The 14,814-nt window shown below is 40.0% G+C and overlaps 1 protein-coding gene across 3 annotated transcripts in view; it reads left to right on the top strand.

Annotated features, from left to right (window-relative positions):
- Positions 1-5,254, top strand: part of RASGEF1A (RasGEF domain family member 1A) — a 152,015-nt gene extending 146,761 nt beyond the window's left edge. For all 3 annotated transcript variants that reach the window (XM_065746998.1, XM_065747000.1, XM_065746999.1), the window contains 6 exons: positions 594-696; positions 964-1,043; positions 1,738-1,929; positions 2,817-2,940; positions 3,178-3,250; positions 4,172-5,254. In XM_065746998.1, the coding sequence (XP_065603070.1) occupies positions 594-696; positions 964-1,043; positions 1,738-1,929; positions 2,817-2,940; positions 3,178-3,250; positions 4,172-4,196 (597 nt within the window). In that variant the 3' untranslated portion in view covers positions 4,197-5,254. The remainder of the gene's footprint in view (positions 1-593; positions 697-963; positions 1,044-1,737; positions 1,930-2,816; positions 2,941-3,177; positions 3,251-4,171) is intronic.
- Positions 5,255-14,814: the final 9,560 nt, after the last annotated feature.

The following is a 14,814-nucleotide window of genomic DNA, read 5'->3' as shown; positions in this document are numbered from 1 at the left end:
TTGCAAGTGTTCTCTATGGGTAGCTTCCATAGTAACAGTCATGTAACAAGATGAAAGTTGTATTGAGTTGGAAGTTTAGAAGTTTTATTTATTTTTACATGCACACAAATTCCTAAGGTATGCATTTATAATATATAAAATAAATGGTGGAGAAAAAAAATAAAATCAAAACGTGGCTACTATTCCTCTTCACATCTGAGTTACAGACCCTGTTCTTAAGTCTTCCTCCTTAGGTTTAAGCTTTTTGGCATATCTTCTTCTGATAGTAGCTTCATGTTGTGCCCTTCTCCCAGGAAGCAACTGAGAAGTGTCTAGCATGTTCATACAGGTTCTCTAAGACACTGAGCTTAATGCGTAAATAAAAAATTACACTCTTCCCCAACTGGGCAAATAATTGGTAATGGCCTCATATACTACTTCATTAAGAAATAGATCTTAATAAAATGGCCTTAGGCCTATGCAATCAGATTGCTTAACGAGATGATGTTTTGAGGTCTTTCTTCAACCAGCTTATAATAAATGCCTTTAACTGAACATCCTACCCCAAATTTAGGCCATCCCTTCCCTCCTAAGAGATCTTGTTTTTTTTCCAGGTTGTAAAGAAAAAACAGCGTACAAGAATGGTGGAATTTTTCATTGATGTGGCAAGAGAATGTTTCAATATTGGAAACTTCAACTCAATGATGGCTATTATCTGTAAGTATCCCAAACTCAGATGACAAAAGGCACTTCATTTTACAACCCAACTGGCAAGAGAACACTCATACTTGCCCTAAGCTGGCTGACCACACCAGCACTTCTACAGGCACAAAATGCACCAGTGACAGATGGTCACACACTGTTAGCTACATCTGTTTGTTGAACTGAACTGCCTTCCAAAGCACAAGTAAGGTGCTGACGTACAAGCCCTATATTTTTTTCCAACTCAGTTGTTTCTGTTTTGTCTCCTTTCTCACCACTTAGCTGGCATGAACTTGAGTCCTGTGGCACGGCTAAAGAAAACTTGGTCCAAGGTCAAAACTGCCAAATTTGATGTGTTAGAGGTACGCATAAAGTTCAGACTTTATTTAGAAATCCATCAAATAGTAATTCTACAGTGGAGGTCTAGATGAAACCAACTCAGAGATCATAGAGGCACCTCTGTCAGTGGTCTTCCGTATATACACATTAGGGAAAGCATTTACTGAATTCCAAAATTCTTGCTTGACTGCAAAAAAAAAAAAACAACACAACCCCAAACAACTAATGTATGTTTTTTGTAGGCTCTTTCTTCCTATCATATCTTCCCCCCCCCAACCCCCTCCAACATCAGAGAACCTTTCATTCCTCAAGGAAGCGAATGCTTTTTTGCATCCCATAAAATTGATTAGAGTACTCCATCTAGTGGTCTGAACCTGAACCAAAACTAAATTCAATTGCAATCATCAGATCAATGACAGCAAATTGAATTAGTCTCCCCCCCTCACCGCCAACAGCCATTTCACATCTCCTTTCATCCTCACGTAAGCCAATGAAAGAAAGAATAGAGAAAGCTAGAGTATAACTCTCCCTTCAAGCAAGACAGGAATTTTAAAACAAACTTCTGAATCCAGATCTGATCAACTTAAGGTATTCTATCTTAGAAACATAGAATGGCACCCAGTGAAATTATATAGCATGTACTCTGATAAATATATTAAAAACAATCTGATCTTAAGTAATTTTTATTATATGACTGCCTTTCCCTCATCAAAACAGCATCACATGGATCCCTCCAGCAACTTCTGTAATTACCGCACAGCCCTGCAAGGAGCAGCACAGAGATCCCAGACTGCCAACAGCAATCGAGAGAAAATAGTCATCCCAGTTTTCAACCTGTTTATTAAAGATATCTACTTCCTGCACAAAATACACACAAACCGCTTGCCCAATGGGCAGATAAACTTCAAGGTAGGACTTTGTTTTATAAGAACTACAACACTTAGGCAAGCATTTTGCATTACAGTTTTAAAATGTGAGATGTTAAAGTCATTCCAGCATTGCTATAAACTAGACTAAGTGATACCATTATCTTAGGGGAAGTGATATTAAGATCCCAATATCAAGTTTCTTTGAAAGCCAGTGATTGCAGTGGTTGCTACGCTTATATTCTTTACCCAGCAGATCCACACACAAATGCATATGCAGAAGAGAATCCATAGGATTGCTAACGTTATTGCCATCAGTTAAGACATCAGGTTTTAAAACAGACTAAAATGGAGATTAACTTCTGGGTTTAGATGAAATGGGACAAGCACACTGCAAACCATGAAATATATAAATACAAAAGTGGGTGAAATAATATTAATTTGTAACAAAAGGACTGATACACAAAGATGGAGAAGAAAGTAAGAATTTTGAAGCCAAAACCCAAACATTAAAAGTTACTTAAATAAAAACCCAAATGAAATAGTCTTTCTATTAGCCAACTGAAAAGGGAAATCTCTTCAAGAAAGGTCACACTCACGCAATTTTTCATGTTATATAAAGAATGCAAAAATCAAATAAAATAATTTTGTTTGGAAGAGTAAACATTTGTCACTCCCCAACTCTGCTCCTGGAATATGTTCAAAGCCCCAGACTCTGAAAACTGTGTAAAGGTCACAGTACAGAGAAATTCCTTCTTCACACTGAGCTGCTAAAAACATACAATGAAAGAATAACAAGGAAAGAGGTGGAATAAAGGATAGTAAGAGCAGAAGCGTGAATGAGAATGAGACAGAGGCCCTGAAATTATAGACAGGAATTAGTATTTGAAAGAAAAGTGACTGTAAAGTTTTTTCATTTACCTCATGCAGAAATTCTGGGAAATTTCAAGACAGATTCATGATTTCCTGACATGGAAGCAGGTCGAGTGTCCTTTTGAAAAGGACAAGAAGATCCAGAGTTATCTACTCACTGCACCAATTTACAGTGAAGAAGGTAAAAGCCCTTACTGAACATTATATATAGAGTCTTTTTTCTTGAAGTGCAGACAGTGAACAGAGAAAAGAGTTAACATGCAAGAACGATATTTGACAAGCATGTATTACCACTTCCACATTGGTTCCTGATGGGAGATAACCTCATTCACAAAGTCTTATGTTACAACTGTTATATGCCAATTACTTGATAATTGCTTCATTTAAAGAATCCAACTGTTCTTTTTGTACTTAACAGCTCTGTTTATTGCATCCTTTGAAAGTGAAGGTCCAGAAAACCACATGGAAAAAGACAGCTGGAAAACACTCAGGTACGAAGCTTCCTCAGCATGAGGCTCTTGCATGCTCATGAGCTGTTCATAATCATTTCTGCATATTCAACTCAGCCTTATCTGTGCCCTGAGCACATAAAAAAAAACAGGTTCAGAACTGTCAGCTTCTTCCCTCTTGTTTGTGTATCCTGTAAATATTACCGTTTTGGCCTCTTTTCCTTCAAATATTCAATTCTGAAAAAAATTCTACAGGATTCTGATAAACCTTCTCAAGTCAGCTCAGCCTCCAAGAGCACTGCTTGACACCATGAGAAGAATATGCTCAGTTCAGGCTGTGATAGACAGTTACAGAGTCTGTATTTGAAGTTTTCAGACATGCTTTTTTCAAGGGAACATATATATAAAAGAAGGTCCTATCATTTATCATACTTAAATCCTTACCACTGTTGTAAAAGGATGAAATCTTACACAAATACTCTTATGAGAGATCTCAGCAACTCCTTCCTCTTTTTGAGGAAGGGGCACCTATTCCATGTACATGAGATCAGTTTTCAGATGAAAGCTTTAGACTTTTTCAAATCGTTAGACATTTAGCTTTGAGGTTTTTGTACTGGATAATGAGAAGAACGTAGCGTGTCCCAAGCTGACACATAAATTTTTCACTTAAGACATTCATGCAACATACCCTGTACTAAATCCAGTGCCAGGCTGCAAACAATAGTTAAGATGAGGAAGTAACATGTCTTATTTGCCTGAGCACATTCCGAAGGCTACAAAGGTTGTATCTTTAAAGTCATTACTATTACTGGAATTCAGAGAGGCAGGCCAGTTTATAACAGTTGAAAAAGCTGCCCCTTGAAGAAAGGCTTTCAGATACTGATGAAAGATCAATTGCCAACCCTTACCAAAATCATTAAGACTGTCACAATACGAAGCTGTTTTTGTTAATTCTTTTTCTAGGACAACTCTGCTTAACAGGGCCTGAGATTTTTGGATCCGATCTGCAGACTTCAAAGCACACAGAATGAATGTGTTTTTACAACCTGAAAGAGTTGGACTGGGTTAAGATGACCTCACTGGTTGAGGTCTGTTTTGTATATACAGTACCTTTTATGAAACAAAATGTGGTAAAATATTTCACATGTCAACCTTAAGGCACTTAAGTGAAGGGTTTTGGTTTTTTTATTTAAAAAAAGGGCAGGGCCCTGTTCTCAGAGATGAAGCGTATCATAGGAGTTGGGATCCCTGGGGAGATCTTATTCTATCAGCATCCAAATTTTTATTTTTTATTACTTCCACCAAAACAAATAAAAGTTAAAACACACATCTCAGCTACAGCCAGTATTAAATACTCCATTGGACCGACAGACTACAGAACGCTCAATACGTCCACCTGTGGATTCTTTCAAATCAGCAAGAGTGATCACACGTATGAGTGTTCGTAGAGTCAAGGCCTTAGACATCTGCAGTAAGCCTGTTCCTCTCCTACATCAGAAAATAGTGCCTTACAAGGTACTGACATTGTTTAGCGTACCTTCTATTATGCTGGATTGGAAGCAAAGAAAATAAAAATATGGATGTCTCAAAACCAGCCACAATGTACTTTTTAAATAAAATTAAGAATATGACACATGAGGTAGAGTATACCTGCCTACGACACTGATGGTGCAGCAAACATATTTTTGTTACACAATTTAAAGAGAAGATAGGGTAACTACTGAGGGTTGTGCGTTTGTGTGTGCGTATGTGTGTATGTGTGAATATGCACACATCTAAGTTTAAATACATCTGGGAACTATCCTTCAAATTCTGATTGTCAGAATAGTTTGTGTTTTCCTCCTTAAAAATCAGGGATTTTTTTTTTTTTTTAAGAGAATGATGTCTAACCTAGATTATCTCTGCAAAACAGGTTCAATATGTATTTCTGCAAACAGTTTACGGAAAAAAAGATATCATGCCCAAATAAAGGAGAGGGAAGTAAACTCAGATGTCCAACTAAGGCTAAAATTGCCAAAGAAGGTTAAGAGCTCATCTCTACAAACTCGAGCAACTTTTGCAAGCCATGACAGTCTGGGGCAGGACCCACTGAAATCTATAGGAAAACAATATAAGGAACTAATCAGGCATATGAATCTAGATCAAAGTTAGAGATTATCTGTAAGTCCATTGACAGAAGTAATGCCCATTATTTCCAACTTCTCCTTTTCACCCCAAGTTTATACCTATTTCACCAAATGAGCATATGAAAAGCTTATGATTAAGCTATCCATTTCAGGAAAAAAAACCAACAAAAACACAACATTTCAGTATTTTTCTTTCTCCCCAAATGTCAAGTAAAGAAAAAAGAAAGGAAATAGGCTCAGATTAAAAACTCTTTTGTTTTATGAATTATTACCTATGAATATTTATTATATTTTCCAGAAACTGTTCTCTTAAGGCACAAGGGCCAGGTATCCATAAAGACAATGACTAAGCTGGGCTGTTGTAGTGGAACCTTTCTTTCTTCAGAAAAGCCCTTTAATGTACTGTGGTTACAGCCTCTCTCACCAATCATCACAGAGGATCTCTGCACCACTTTATTTAAAAATAGTCAATTTTGAGTAGTTTCTTTGTATCCTATTCTGCTCTGTGTTGAAGCAGGGACAAGACTTGCGGACTGAGCATCAGGTTCACTCCAGTCCAGTTGCCTCTTCCCGCTGAGTGCATACAGCCAGCCTTGAGCAGTGCCACTGTTTTACGTAGCATCAGCACACACTTAACAGAAAATGTTTGCTGTGTTGGCCCTGCAGTACAGTGAAATATTAAAGAACCTTCCCTCTCTCCTGTTCTCCCTCCTGCCCCCTGCTAAATACTTAAAATTAGAACAATAAGTTGGGGTATAGGAGAGAGAAATTAGTATTTTGCTATTCCCATAGCACTGAAATCAAAGAGGAACAAAAGCAAGTTATGCCATACAGAAGTAGGAAAAAGTAGAACAACTGTTGACAAGAACAGCCCAGAAAAGGAGAAGGGATAATTCTTATGATCTGCTGCTATTTTTCCTGTGCTGAAGTACTGACCTTCAGTCCTGGACTAGAGTAAGAATATCTAAACTGTATTATTACAGTGTTTTGCACTTTCAGAGATGTTCTAGCTAGTAACATTGTTGGACACTATAAAAGGGATTGTAAATCAGCTTTGTTTATGTAACAGATTTAAAAGGGATGCTTAAAATTTATGAAAAGATATATATTTGAAATGCAATTTTAGAACACTTCCTGTAAATGTATTAAAAAAAAGCTTTCACATGAATGTGCACTTCTCTGGTCAATCAGTCCTAGTATATACTTGAAATCAACGCAGTATCCACATTGGTTCCTTTTTCTTCCCTCAGTTTGATACATTCCTTAAATACTGTGTTTTGCTATTCTGAGCTGAAATGCTAAATATAAAGCTGTACCATAAAGCAGGATATTCTGTGTTTGACTGGATGTGCTTGCATTAATAAAAAAGAGTTGCTTCAACCAGACTAAGCTGTTTCTGTGGTTATTTTTCCACTTACAAACTGACCAAACCACAAACCAGTCGGTGAACAACAACACAGTGAACCAAATGTGGAAGGTATCATTGCAAAGAACTACTCTTTTTACTCCAATTTAAATCCAGACTTTTTAAATAGTTCAAAATGCTTTTTTATATCTTCCAACAAAAGGTGACCGTAACACTAAAACAATAGCAGCCCAGAAGAAGCAGCATCTCTCTACACTGATACATCATGGATCTGCTGATGAAGCGCATCTGCTGAGGATTGTTTTCAGTAACTCAGTGAACATGGTTAAGAAGTCCACTGTGCAGAAACACTTCATGTGTCATAAGTGTTGAATTTTGTTCTTCTTCCCCCCATACATTTACATCAAGAGGAAAGCACAGAACCGTTTTCTGCAGCGTTTCCTGTAGCAGGTTGCTGTTGACATCTCAACACTCCAGATTGGTTGCTACCACTGCACCCTTATATCCGCCCTCAATTACAGAAGCAAAGCCACTTCCCCAGTGTCACACCACAGCGAGGACAAGCCCGAAGCTTCGACACAAACCCAGCCTTCCTAATGCTCTGTCCCTGTCCTACCACACTACCTCTTATCACAGGGATGTAAGCCTTAAAAAATGCTAGACCTCACAATTAAGGGAGCTCTGGAGATCCCCTAAGCATTCTTAATCTGCTTTAAAAACTCTGGGGAAATTGTTCTGGTACCCAGACATCAATAACAGACTCACAGAGTAGAACACTGCTACTTTCAGTCACTGTGTCCCACTAGAAAAGATAATGATGTTTACCTGTAATCAGAAGATGAAGCAGACAGGAGTCTTCCTGATGACCAGTTCACATTCTTAATTAATATGCATATTACAACCTTCAAAACTCATTTCCAATTATGTCCCATCCAATCATTGGGATGCGTTAGTTATTTACATAGGCACAGGAGGAAACAATAGAATTGCTTTCCAGGCACTTTACTTCCATTAGAGAACAACACAAGTGTGATAAGCAGCAACTGAATACCAGCAAAGACGTTTTTAACACGAACAGCAGCAACTTCATTGTCAACTAATAGTTCAAAACAAACGAACCGCTTTCTTTCCCAAACAATTCTTAGGCATTGAAATTCACCTGATTGCCGACATTTAAACATACTGGGGTGGAACATAATTCTTCTGAAGACAGTAAGAAACAGATCTTTTTCAGTCTGCAATGTACTGAAGTTCACCAAGGCAACCCCACCCTTCCCTTAATTGGAAAAGCCTGAGAACAGTAGGTGGAAAACGTTTTGTCTAACACTTCTCTACAGCCATTAAATAAGCCCGTGTGGACAATGAGATACTTAAAAAATAGTAATAAATTGGAATACTTAAACTACTAGAACTGTAGAGGAAATTTCCAGACCAGTGAGCATGCAAGCATTACAACAGCTGCTTTCAAGTTCTTCTTTCAATGCCTGTCCCTGGAAAGGCAGAGATAACTGGGTATGCTTTGAAGCTTCCACACATCTCCATCAGCCTCCAACAGATGTTCAATGACCCCGTAGATGATTTCCCCTTCTCCACTGCTTCCCCAGAAGCATCATCTCTTGGCACTACACTCACAGGTACATCCCGGAGTGAGTATGAAAATGAGGTACTTTCTGCATCAGTTTAGCAGCACATTAGAAGCATAATTATCTCCAACACTGTGCTTGGAACACAGCAGGATCTAAACAGTCCTGAGATTTCTAACGTCACCATTTTCAGGACTCCTTGACACTGCTTTCAGCTCTTGTGCAGAAAATGAATGGAATTAGTAGCAAAATACCCTTAAGATTTCAGCATATTTTTATGACAAAATACGATGAGGTGATTGTCACACAGGGAGTATTGATTCAGTCTGAGATAAGTGCCCTGCCTTCCCAGAATACGTGATGAGGAAAATTCAAACCACCAAGAAATGCAACTTGAATTTAAAAATAAGCCAGTAAATATACTATTTCTGACCCAACAGTAACTTGCGGCATCAGGCTTCTAACAAATGAAAAGGCTCTTTGACATTAAGTTCTGTAGAAAGCAGTATTTGTTGATACCAATAAGCAAGTTAGTTCAAACTATCAGTAGTACCCACCAAAAAAAAAAAAAAAAAGATGTAAAAGATTGTTATTTGCTAGTAACCCTACCTCAGCTTCAAACATGGAAAGAGTTACACAGAATTCCATTAAAATTAAACGTGAATACAAACTGAAGTGTAAGACTGGAATGTTTCTGCTCCATCCAGGTCATGTAGTAGTGAACTGGAGATTAGCAGAAATTTGCTTCCAGTGTTTTGGATTTTACCTAAGAAATTAAGATATTTGCTTAGATTCATCTGAAAGCTAACACTGACAGACAGCAAAGTAGCTGATAACATCTGACATAATGTGAGCATACTGAGGCCTCTCCTGAATTCAGGGTGTGTTTAATTTGAAAGAGTTGCTTTCCATCAGCGTCCAACACTGAAAGTTCCCTTTCAATATTTAAGCAACATTTCTTTATATTCAGCTCAAAGAAGGTATTATTATTAACACTGCCCAAACAGAGAATTGAACTGCAGCACTACAGTACTGTAACAAGTTCAAATGAAAAAAGGCAATTTCTCTCACATACAAACAACAAAACTAACAGCAGAAACAACGCACAAGCCATCAAGTTAAGACCTACACTAGGGAAGATAAATTGACAATAAACTGACTGCAGTTGAAAACCCAGATTTATAGGAATCAGGCTTTGGCAACTTGTGTACTGCAAACACATTAATTCCTTTATCTCTTCTGCACGCATGCAGTTATAAGTCGTGTATTTGATGGAAGCCTTTTAACACCAACAACATTTAAAATACAGACGATAATGAGATGTTCGCATCTGAAGTCTTCAGAACTCAGTGATAAAGAATTCGTCACAGTTAGAGAAACGTCTCCTAAAACGCTTTGTTGATATAAAGTGCAAGCAAATAAATAATAATACACAATTCACCAACTTTTCCTTGTATTTCTCATCTCATTTTTCTTCTCAGAAATTTCACAGCATTCATTGAGATTTTCACAAGAATACAGCAGCCAAGAAGGCTGCTTTGAAGAGAACAACCAAAAAGAGAAACCAATCCAAATAAATACCACAGCAATTCTAAGTGTTTGTAGGCCACAGTAGCACACAGCTGTTCTGGTAACTTAACTGCCTGGCAAGGACAGGTGCTGCCCACAGGCACAGAGTACCCTAAGCTTGGACTGTGTCTGATCTCCTCTCCAGAATAAACCTGAGTATAATGTAAAACCCCAATGCTTTTATTCATTCCTTCAAGTTATCCCATTAACTGGAAAAAACAATTTTTCCTGTAGCCTATAATGAAGGTGGAGGGAAGCAACTGAAGCTTGCATAAAGTTGCAGGAAATCTGCCTAGGAGCTCGGGCTCTCCTGGGGCTAAAGCCACTGCCGTGCCCATTGGCCCATGTTTCCACAGCTGCACCTCGTGCTTCCTCCAGACTCACCACAATGAAAATATAAACTACTAAGTCTTGCAGAAGTCTAAATTTGTTTCACCTGTTCTCCACCTTGACGAACAAGAGGAGGACACAGCTGCTGCTGCTGCCTTCAGAAGAAGCCAGGCAGGCCTTAGGCCATATCTATGAGAGAGATTTTACAGCCTCTACAGTAAACCACGAGAAATTTTGTTACTCTAAACATTTTCTGTTTTTTTAAATGCAAAGTTTTTCAGCATAAGTCTCACAAGTCCGAAAACATTTACTGATCACAAAATATCACCCGAGCCTCTCAGGGACAGCCAAACTGCAAAGCAGCTACAAAAATCAAAACATTTAACTGCCATAGTTTTTACATCAGATGAGATCACAATCATAAACAAAACATTGAAAAGAAATTGCCAAGTCAACAGCAGAAGGAACAGGTTAACGTATTCTTATGAACGACACAGTTTGCAAAGAGAAAACTAACACTTTTAAAGGAGATATTTTGCATGAGCAAAAGCTTTTTTTCAGTAGCTGCATAAAAAGCTCAGAAAACCAAATCAAGAGAACTCAGCCACATGGGACACACCAATCCCATAGCTGAGAAACAACACTGAAAGTCAGGAATAAAAACTCTGCCTGTAACCACTCTCCTCACTGCACACAGACCTACTGCAGCTCAGATAAACCAGCCAGGCTCACCGAGAACTCCACGTTAGACAATTTTGTTCCAAGTAGAAACTGGCTCACTTTACTTACCACCAAACAGGGCAGTGTTTTAAGGCAGTCGTATGCAATCAGACTCAAACACGGAATGGCCTTATTTAACACTCAATTTCAGAAGTACAGTTTGCTTTGCAGTAACACGCTGCAGATCTCAGCTACGGTCTCCGTTCTCCAAACCCAGTGCAACCAACCCTCCACAGAAGCACGCCAGGCTCAGCGCTCAAACAAGGACAAACCATTCCCATTCTCAGCAGTAACCCCAGACCAATCCATCCCAGTAAAACAAGAAAAGATTTACCTTATTTTAATTAAAAAAAATGGACCGCGTTGTCCACGAGGCCTCCTCTACCAACCTCGGAGTCCCACTGAGAGCAGCCAATTACTGCGCACAGCACTAATTAAGCACACAGCTGCCATCGTTAACGCAAGCACCGCAGCTGCGGCCAGGACCACCCCTCGCGGCAGCGTCGGGCTGAGGTCTCAGCTTGGGCAGAGCCAAGCTCCTCTAGCGCTGCTGAGCGTGTCCTGAAAGCCGCTTGCGGCCCATCACCTTCCGCAGATTCACACAAAGGTGCACAAAGGCACCTTTCAGCGCGGGAAGCAGCTCGGCTTCGCGGGGCGCTGGCAGGTACGGCCCGGCCCGCACTGCGTGGGGACCAGCGCTGCTCGGCTGCGGCCGTGTCCTCGAGATGCTCCTGGAGACGCAGCTGAGCACGGTCCTGATGATTAATCTCCCCCAGCTGCAGGTGGGGGTCACACACAGCCAGCACACCGCAGCCACTGAAGCTTAAACCACCCTTGATAAACGAGGAGCTTTTATTTCACAGCAGTCAACGAGTCACCGTTTACCTCAAATCAGCAGCTATTTTCGAGTTCTTTAATTTACCAGTCTAATATTGGAAAAGGCCATTTCATTCTGTTGATGTAGCTCAGCTCAGACAGGTGTGCAGGGCTCCACTGCCACCTCTCATTCCTTCCACACGCAGTTTCTCAGCATTAGGCTCTGAGAGATGCTACTGGCACAAGCCAACCCACCCACAAAGGTGTTTCAGTAATAGTTTCAGAGGTATCTCAAAGCTAAAGGATTGTGGGCATTCATGAATGGAAAAAAAAAGCAACTAAGCATTCTGTTCTACACTTTCATTTTTTCCATCAGTATTTCCTGAGTCTTGCAAACAGTATCTGTTTGTCCCACTGAACGGCATATTTTTGAACAATTTTCACAAACTCAAAATCAGAGCCTGACTACATGTTGTACAGCATCTGACATGAAAGAAAATAATCTCAGTGGGACTTCCCTAATCAAGAGCACTTCCCCTTCCTTCCACAGATGTTAGTTCCTTGGAAATATTACAGTTAATGCACACAACATACAACAGCTGAAAATACAAACAAACATTACTTGTCATGCCAATGAAGCATGTTCATATTTAAACAAATTTTACTATATTTACTACTCTGATGCTAAAATGCAATGACTCCTCCAGGAAAACACAGCTGGCTTTCTACAGATGCAGCTTGGAAATGGGAACCAGCATGTCACATAAACATCTGCAATGGCACAATGCAGCCCAACATGGGCACAGGGCTGGCACCAAACCACACACCATGGCTTCCCATGCTCAGCCCCATGCTGGTGACAAATGAGCAATATGGGCACACAGCTCAGCACTCCTTGTACTGCTTTGCTCCTCAAACTCCCTGCAGCACTGCCTGAGGCATCCAGCCCGGACCACTGAAGGATCTCTGCTTTTGTGCAGGATTGGGCTGATGGTAAGGCCAATGGTAATGTGACCTCATTGCCCACGCTTAGGCAGTAATAATCAAGGTACTGAGTTTGCTCTGTACAAGGAAGCCCACCTGAGGTTTACCCTTTCTGTTAAAGCAGAGAACGCCCAAAGCAAGGCTCCCCCCCCAGAGCAGGCTGAAGAAACAGCAGTGCAGCTGACAGCTTCTCATCAATAAAGCAGATGAGAATTAGGGGCTAGCAGCATTAAACCAGCCCACCACTACCATCACACCTCATCCCCATCATATGCAGCAGGCTCAGACCACAGCCATGAGACAACACCAGGCGCAGGCTAACATCAGAGTATGTTTGTGGCCAGAACCCGCTGGAGAGCTATACCCAGCACCTCAGCCCTACCTGGTGGTACCACATTGGCTCCTCATAGCCACATTGTGCCCTGATACCAGCAGACCCTGCTCACTGCTACAGCCTGAGGGACAGGAGAACACAGAGGTGAACAGAACTGCAGCATGGCTGGGCCAAGGCACTGTTGCTTTTGGCTGCACCTCAAAGGCACAAAATAGAACTGCAAAGCACTGCATAACATTATCTCTTCGGTCCTGAAAGGAGTCAGGAAGCTGAGGCTAAACACTCACTAACGTTTTCCAGCCTTTTAACCACATGTTCGCCTAGAGCATCACGCAGAGATATTCATGCTTGAAACATGACTAATTTCCTCCCTTTCTTGGATGAGGTTAGGAAACACCTTCAAAGAGTCACATGTTTTATTGGGAAAGAGCAAACCTCTCTCAGCTGCAAGTTGAATGCAAACACATGCACTTGTATCACAGACACAGACTGTCTGCAGAAAGCAGCCAGTTCAGGGTGCTCAGGTAAGTGAAAACAATCTACTGGTCACTTAATGAAGGGATATTCTACCACTTTTCTTCTTTCATTGCAGAACACAACCAATGCCATGCAATCAAACACCAGGTGCAGGTCATTGTTTTAAACTTCTGTTCTTCATCATGAACCACATTGTCATAATAGTTTACTGTATTTCAGACTGAAACACTATGAAAAATACAAGAATTGGAAAAAAAAAGGAACTACAGCCCTATCTCAAAGTCAGTACAAGACAGAAAGCAGTTCCTATCCTGCTCACTGGGATCCAAACATTTGGCTTCTCCTTACACTCATTGCTATTCTTCCTCACAGTAGATCAGTTGCTTCAACTCCCAGTGGCTCCTGTAGTTATGAAGAATCAAGGTAAGAGCTGATAAAATGCCAATGTCTTCTGGCAGAGTAGCAGAAAAATCTTAAAGGAGCTGCACCAGAAAGAAAATAAATGGACTGGGTCAATAAGAAAGGCAACAACTAGGGAGAGATGAAAGATAAAGAAAAAACCTCACAAAGAAAACAGAGTAACAGTGCAGCACCTTACAGTGGTAAAGTCAGTTATCCAAAATCTCAGGATATTTACACAGCACATTTTTTTCCATTTATTAATATTTTTTTTAATAATTTATTTCTTAATATATATTAAGAGGTTGGAGAAAAGTTGCTCTCCAGATTTGCACAATTATTTGCCTAACACTGGGCAGTGACTTAGCTCTGTGTTAACTGCACAGGTGTATAACTGATATATCACCACCATCCACAGTCAGACAGAAGATGCTTGATCTATTTGTTTGGGATAATGCTGCACTAATTGTTAATAACTGAAAACTGAGTCCTGAAATGGCCTTCACCCAGGCCTTTTTCCAAGACTAAGTTAGCGAAGGAAGAAAAAGTGAGACAATTCCAGAGAACACGTAGTCAATAGTCTTCTGAGGAAACAAATAATCTTCCAAAGAACAATGAAAAGCAAAAAAGACCAAGGGAAGCAGCAGGCAGATGAAGACTTTCTGATGCTAACTGTACAAATCTGAGTAGCTTTTGTAGCAACACAGTGAACAGCATCAGTCTCTTGGCAGCTTGTAGGACTTAATCTGTTCTGTTTCTGTTTTGGGATACAATAAAGCATCTTGTCTATTTTAACAGGAATTCTCCAGAAGAGAACAAAATCATCTGTGTAACAGTCAATCAAATGATTCTCTTCAGGGAAGCCCTTGCTTATAGGAAACCATTGCCTCTTGTTTTGAAAA

This window comes from Cyrtonyx montezumae, unplaced genomic scaffold, assembly GCF_038088225.1.
Source record: "Cyrtonyx montezumae isolate F1298 unplaced genomic scaffold, pur_monq_1.0 scaffold_4, whole genome shotgun sequence".
NCBI lineage: Eukaryota > Metazoa > Chordata > Aves > Galliformes > Odontophoridae > Cyrtonyx > Cyrtonyx montezumae.
This window is presented reverse-complemented; position numbering and strand designations above follow the sequence as displayed.